General features: G+C 39.8%; 1 protein-coding gene across 1 annotated transcript; it reads left to right on the top strand.

The window, feature by feature from the left end:
* Nucleotides 1–5,999: 5,999 nt before the first annotated feature.
* LOC142506476 (uncharacterized) lies at nucleotides 6,000–7,540 on the top strand. Its single transcript, XM_075619467.1, has 3 exons — nucleotides 6,000–6,147; nucleotides 6,844–7,132; nucleotides 7,294–7,540. The coding sequence occupies exons 1-3, from the start codon at nucleotides 6,000–6,002 to the stop codon at nucleotides 7,538–7,540; spliced, it is 684 nt and encodes a 227-aa protein (XP_075475582.1).
* Nucleotides 7,541–7,984: the final 444 nt, after the last annotated feature.

Below are 7,984 nucleotides of genomic sequence, written 5' to 3'. Positions count from 1 at the left end.
TGATGAGTAAAGGGAGAATATGGCGTGCCTTTGCGTATTTTACGCACGAATTCTCGTTGACGAATCGAAGAACGACTGCGAGACTTTGGCTACAAGTTTTCCTCAAGGCTTCCTCGATTTTTCTCCTCTAAATTTGTGGGTGTGTGCACGTGTATTTGCTGCTGGTGGGGAAGAGTTTTAAAACTCTAGGGGCGTGGGGCGTGTAGAATAGGTTATGGGGTAGTATTTAGTACTTTAAATACTTAAATTAACTCTTCAAACAAGCTTAGGCCCATGAAAAGATAATTAGGCCCATTAGTCTTAATTAGGACTTAATTAAAATAATAAAAATAATTTTGGTACAATAAGTTTGTGAATTTATTAGCCGGGTTGCGAAAACGTTCGCATTTTCGTTGAAAGACCAACACCGATAAAATTTACGTCCCGACGTATAAAATCACCTCAAAACCCCTTATTTTCAAAAATAATAAAAAGCATCACCCATATTTTTAAATAATTAAAAACAACTATTTAATAAAAATCATTTTCTATTTTTCAGCCATCGGTCTTCGTTCTTCGATCGCAACTCGAATAACCTTTAAAAATATATTTTAATGCAACCATGTAGAAAAATATATTTTAAACATGTAAATATGCACAACATAATTAATTAATGCAATTAAAATATTTAATTAAAATACAGGAGAATTTAATAATTGCATGCATGTGGTTTTCGTGGACTTTTAAATTTTCGGGGCGTTACAACTTTGTTCCAGAGTCTCCTCTCCTGTCTATCCAAAATCTAGGAAGGTCTTTCCTCGAATGACAGGTTTGGCATCAACTGCAGAGGCTCATAGTTCAGCACATGCGAAGGATTCGACATGTACTTTCGCAGCATCGAGACGTGGAACACGTTATGAACTCCCGCCATATTCGATGGCAGTGCAACTCTGTATGCTAGTGTCCCAACTTTCTCGAGGAACTCGAATAGTATTATGAATCTAGAACTGAGTTTGCTTTTCTTACCAAATCTTATCACACCCTTCATAGGTGCGACTTTCACGAACACGTGATCACCCACTGCAAACTCTAGATCTCTGCGCCGCTTATCTGCATAACTCTTTTGTCGGCTCTGTACAGTCTTCATCCTATCCCGGATCTTGACTACTAGCTCTGCAGTCTGTCTGAAAATGTCTGGACACAACTCTGATCTTTCACCTACCTCATCCCAATAGATCGGTGACCTATACTTTCTCCCATAAAGCGCCTCGTATGGAGCCATACCGATATATGCTTGGTAACTGTTGTTGTATGTGAACTCCACAATAGGTAACTTCGGCTTCCAGCTGCCTTGGAAGTCGATCTGAGTAGGTTTTCCAAGATCTGAATCACTCTCTCAGACTAACCGTCGGTCTAAGGATGGAAGGCTGCATTGAGTAACAACTTGATACCCAATCCCATAAAGACTCTTCCACAATGCAGATGTAATTCTCGGTTCTCTGCCTGACACAATGGACACTAGAATCCCATGCAATCTGACTATCTCTCTGATGTACATCTCTGCGTACTGAGTCATGGTGAAAGTTTTCTTGATCGGTAGAAAATGTGCTGATTTGGTAAGCCGATCAACTATCACGGTACTGTTTGGATCTTGCAATTTAGTCCTTTAATTTTTGGTTATTGCAATTAAAACCTCATATTTTTTAAGTTAATTAGTTCAACCCTTAAATCCACCTAATTAGAACATGCCACCTATTTTTCTAAGTTTTTGATCCCAAAAGTAATTCTATCGACCAAATTAACATTCCATGTAATCAAAGCAATACAAAGGTTTTTAAACAAGAATGTTACCGATGATCAGTGTCGAGCCTAGATCTGCCTCCTGCCTCCTCGGCATGCATGACATAAGCTCTACAAGTAGTAGGGCCCTTGTTCCTCGGGCAATCTGCGGCTTTGTAGCCCTCCTCCTTGCAAATAAAGCACTTAAATGTCCCCCACATGCATTGCCAAAATGAAACCAGTTGCATTGCTTGCAGGGTTGTATCTCTTCTATCTTGGGTGCCCCTGGAGCATGCAGTGGCCTCTGCTACCCGTGGTTTCTTGAATTGCCATTGGGGCTTCTGTTGCCCCTGATTCCTGGCTGGCCCTGTAAATTGATTCTTCTGAGGCCGTGAACTCTACTGGGCCTGATGCCTCTTCCTCTGCATCTCCACATCAATGTCCATCAAAGCCTGCTCTAGCACAAGCAGTGGTAGCATCATAAGTAGCCGCCCTCATCAATATGACATCCCGGCGAATGGTAGATCTAAGGTCATCCATGAAATGCCTCAACTTTTCCGCAGCATCTCTCGCAATAAGGGGCACAAAGTTACAGACCCGATCAAACCTCCAGATGAACTCAGCAACAGTCAATTCCCTCTGTCAGAGACTCATTAACTCTCGTGTCAGGCCCCTGGCTTCAGCAGGAAAATACTTGTTGTAGAAGATGTCATTAAACTGGTTCCAAATGAGAGTAGCCAAATCCAACTCATGCGCTGGTCCCTCTCACCATAGAGATGCATCATCTCTCAGCATATACGTGGCACATCTTACCCTGTCGACATCTCTCATGTCCAGGTACTAGAAGTGCAACTCAAATGATCGAATCCACCACTCTGCCACAAACGGGTAGTGGCGTTACCAAACTCCTTCGGGCTGAGCCTCCTGAACTGCTCATATATATCCACCTGGTGTCTCAGAGCCTGTTGAGCTCGCTCCATCAGTCGCGCATTACCCTCTAGAACTCGAATAGCGGGGTCTCCTAGCACTAATGATGGAAAGCCTCTGTCACCTCTAGGATTATCATCCTGCCTGTCTATGATCGGAGCTCTTCTGGGAGGCATAATATCTGGATACAGTCCAAATTCTAAACGTAACCCATCATGCAATTAAATCTAGCTTTCAAAACATTTAGTCCCCAAAACATATAAACAACTAAACATGTACTGTAAAACACATAACATGTAAACATGCAGGTGATATCATTAAACTATTTAAAACATGTAAATTTACAGACTTGAGGCTTGGCGACTGAGCTTCTGAAGCTGCTGGTGGCACAAACCCTCTACAAGAACCCTTGCTCTGATGCCAATTGTAACGCCTACTACTAAAATACTATTAGATTTTTTTTTAAAAAAATGAAGCTATGATCGAAACCACCCATTCACATATGTCCATAAAAATTTCGAAACAAGCATTTAAAACTATCATCCAACAACTCAATAAAATAATTGTAGTTATAAAAACTTAAAAATGCAACCAAATATTTTAAAAGAACTCTACATTTGTCAATATCATCAACGTATGGAAAGATGCAAAAACATTTAAAATATTGTTTACACCCATGACTCATGATCATAATATGCGAAAAAAAGCAAGGTCCTTGGGTTATCATGTGCACCCCCAGCTCCGTCTACTCAGTCTTCAGTGCCTCCAATCTCCGCATTCTCAAGATCACTTGCATCAATCATACCTAGTGGGTCTAAAGACTCAATACACCTGAACCGTAACAACAAGTACATATGCATATCATTCAACAGTGAAAAGTACTATAATTAAAATAAGTTTCATGATATTCAAAATCGTGAACATAAACATAAGATGACATATTCAAATAATGTTCCATCATATCATCATACTCGTGTTCATTTTTCTAATTGAATTCAGATCATTAGTTGTGACTTTCGTATCAGCTCTAAGTCGATGGATCCATCTACATATAACCGCGGTACCCGGCGATGGGAACATCAGCGACAGTTTTACCCATCCACTGAGCCTTGGCCTTACGTGTTCGTGTTCGTATTAGTAACAACCAACTCACCTCCTTAAAAAACATGTCATTGTATTCATCACTTGTAAAATTCATTCATAAACATACATTTTCTTAAAAACAAGCATGCAACGTATTTATCATAATTTTCATAAAAAATCATATTCATAATTAACATATACATTTTAAACATGCATTATCAATTATCTGGGCACTGCCAGAACTGCTAACAAAACTAGGTTGCAAAAACGGCCAATTCCCATTCAAAATTATCAGACGCCGTAAAAACCTATTTGTAATCATTTCTTAAACGTAAACTCTAGCCCATTCTTCAACTCCAAAACTCGATTAAAACGTAGACCGGAGTCCAGATTTTAACCCGAACCTACCCGAAACATAACCATAGTTTAGAGACTCCAAACCGAACCTCGTATGACCCAATAAAACTCTCAATAACCTCGGACACAATGACATATCAACACCCAAAACGAACCATGTCTACTAAAATCTCTAACCCTCAAGTACAGGACTAGCGCCAAGGCACTGGCTGTGTAGTGCTGCGGCGCTTGGTTAGTGCCTAGGCTCCAAGCACCAGAACTGCGGCGCTACAAAGGCCGAAGCTCTAGCGCTGCGGCGCCAAAAGGGCAGTGTCGTGACGCCACACTTGCGAGCAAAAACCCCAATTCAGCTTCGAAGCAAAACTCCATCTTACTCCCAACCAGCATGGAACAGACTCGAACCAACCTCTCCTAGACCACAACTACCCCTTCTGGAACTGCCCTAGTCGTGGCCCTCATCCCATGCACTCGGATACACGTGAACCACCCGTACGCCCCAACACCAAGCATCAACAAGAAATTTTGATCGGCCTCACACCAACCCAATCCACCTCTGAACCTAGCACTTAACATCATCAAACAGACGTGATTTGAGTTCTCTAACCCTCGATCCTGGCAACCCCTTGAAAGACATGTCAAAGACGTGATATACATGAAAGTAAATATCGTATACATGAAGAAAAACATGTAAAAATCGAGCCGAAACATTTGATCCAACGTGTATCATGCATAATCACTCCAAAAACATGTATTATGGTGTGAAAGACGAGAAAGTAAAGGAATCGGGCATGCCTTATCATATAAACGCTAAAATAAATCAAACCAATGAAGCGAGGGAAGGGAACCAGAGGGACGGGGCGACGTTTCTATGAAAAATTATTTCAAAACCGATCAAGCTACTGCTAGAAAACACGAGAGGCTGCTGGAGGGGTGAGTGGGGCGGCCGAGGGAAAGGGTAGGGGTAGGGTTTTGGGGTGAAAAAAATGGTATAACAATTAATAGGATAATTGGTCTATGTTTAAAATATTAAGGTTTAGTGATCTAGGCCAAGAAGCCCATTAAAACAAGACCATTAGGCCCAAACACACACACGTAAAATATTTCCTTTTGTTATGTTTTTGAAAATATTGTCTGAACCCTCAAAAAGTCCTCTACTAAGCTAAAAATAACCTACCAGTTTAAATAATGCCGATACGTAAAAATATATTAAAAAGGCCCCTTTTCAAAAATTATTAATAATTACATCATGTATCAAATAATTAAAAATAACCATTTAATAAAAACATTTTCCTTAAACTGTCTCGATTTTCGTTTCTCATTCGAGCATGAAATATTGTTGAAAGCCCAATAATGTGCAATTCAAGTAATTCATGAAGTAAAAACATATATTCATGTCATAATAATGTGTCTAAGGCATTTATAAAACTAATTTAGACATTTTAAATAAAACCCTAGATTTGTATGTAGTCAGGTTACATCGTTTGAATTTTTAGACCTTATATTGTCACTTCGTGCCCCTCATTGCTAGAGATGCTATTGAGAAACTGAGGCATTTCTTGGATGGACTCCAACCCATTATTCGTCGAGATGTGATGATGATGAGACAGACGGATTATGCGTCTGCCACTACTTGTGCTTTCCAGGATGAACATGCCTTGAAGGATATTGATTTTGAATTGCAGCGCAAGAGGCAGCAGAACTCTCAACCAGTCAAGAGGCAGTTTACGGGACTTTCTAGAGCTCAGGGACAACAATAGCCCCAAGGACATTTGAAGAATCCGGGACAGCAGAAGCCACCACATTTTGGAGCCGCCTCTAGGTCTGAAGAGAAGGCTCTGTGCAAGGAGTGCAATCGCCCACACTATGGCCAATGCATGTGGGAATCATTCAAATGCTTCATTTGCAAGGAGGAAGGACATAAAGCCATTGACTGCCCAAAGAAGAAAGGATCAACTGTTGGCAGAGCTTATGTCATGAATGCTGAGGAGACAGAGGCAGAGCCAGACACAAATTTGATCACTGGTAACCTAGTTGCTTAACGTCTTTACATTGCCTTAATGCATGCAATGCTAATTTGGTTAATGGGATTGATTGGAATAACAAGGAACTTATAAGAAAATAGGTTGCATGTTCTACTTTAGTTGTACTTAATGGATGATATTGAGAATTTTAGAAATTGGGCATAAAGTATAAGCTTTAAGGATGTAAAGGAATGAATTGAATCAATTTAATAATTATGAGACGTATATTGCATAAATCGAAACATAGGAGGCTAAAGTGCAAAAACCGAGAGCTTGAGGGTGAAAATGCACAAGGCCTAGAATTGAAGGGCTAATATGTAATTTTAAGTAATCCAAGGACTGAAATTGAGATGACCAAAAGTTCTAATATGAAATCTAGAATTTTCGAAGATTCATGGACTAAATTGCAAAGTTCGAGAAATTCAGGGGCTGTTTCAGTAATTTCAGGAATCTTAGGGATCAAAACAATGAATTTAGAGAAGTAAGGGCCTAAATTGATTAAGTTCAAAATTTATTGGGCAAAAGTTGCAATTTTCGAATTTTTTAAAGGCCAAAATGGAGAATTTCAAAATTTTAAGGGACTGAAATGTAATTTTCGAAACTTTTATTTTGGGTGATTAATGATAGAAAATTTTTTAAGTTTCCGACTCGATTGGATTTGATGATATATTTGTCGCATGAAAGAAATTTATTTCAGGAATAGCTACCTATGCATTGCTAGATTCAGGAGTTACACACTCATTTATATCTGAGACGTTTGTCAAGCGACTGAAGATTATACCCAATGATTTGTATTTGGGCTTTAGAGTTTTCATTCCTTCTTGTGATCAGATGGTTACCAAGAGCATTATGAGAAATCTGGAGCTTCGTTTGCTGAAGAATGCGATTCAGGCAGATCTCATCGTACTCCCGATGCCTGAGTTCAACATCATTCTTGGCATGGATTGGATATCTGTGAATGGGGCTTCGATAGATTTTCGACAGAGGTCAATATCTATTAGACCGCCCATCGGGAAATCTTTTGTCTTTGAGACAGCAAGAAACAAACAAATGCCGCACATTATCTCATGCATCTGTGAGAGGAAACTTATGAGATGATGCTGCCAAGCTTTCTAGCGAGTGTTATATCAGTATCTGTTCCGGACAGTCAGAAGTTAGAGGATGTTGAGGTTGTCAAAGGCTTTTCTAGCGTATTTCCTGAGGAAGTTTATGACGTTCCACAAGACCGAGAGATGGAATTTTCTATTGAATTGATGACGGGTACAGTGCCAATCTCTAAGCCACCCTATCATCTAGCACCGACCGAGATGAAAGAGCTGAAAGTTCAAATTCAGGAGTTGCTGGAAAAGGTTTTTATTCGCCCGAGTTGTTCTCCATGGGACGCTCTGCATTGACTATAGAGAGATTAATAGAGTCACCATCAAAGAAAAGTATCCCTTACCTAGAATCGATGACTTGTTTGATCAGTTGCGATGAGCTTCGATTTTCTCGAAGATAGATCTTCATTCAGGATACAATCAGCTGAAGGTGAAGAAGCCAAATATTCATAATACCGCTTTCAGGACTTGATATGGGCACTACGAGTTTATGGTTACGCTATTTGTATTGACCAATGCGCCAGCGATTTTCATGGATCTAATGAATCGCATATTTCGGCCGTATCTGGATCAGTTTATCATAGTCTTTATAGATGATATTCTGATTTAATCGAGGAGCATAGAAGAATACATGTCCATGCTTTGATCTAACATGTGGTTACGTTTTTTCATGTGACTGTGCAAGGGACTGTCGGTTGCTATTGCTAGGGGGCTAAAACATGTCAAGTTTTAAGGGAAAAT

This window comes from Primulina tabacum, chromosome 1 (genome assembly GCF_025594145.1).
Source record: "Primulina tabacum isolate GXHZ01 chromosome 1, ASM2559414v2, whole genome shotgun sequence".
Lineage (NCBI taxonomy): Eukaryota > Viridiplantae > Streptophyta > Magnoliopsida > Lamiales > Gesneriaceae > Primulina > Primulina tabacum.
Note: the sequence above shows the minus strand (reverse complement) of the source record. Positions and strands in the feature narration are given on the sequence as shown.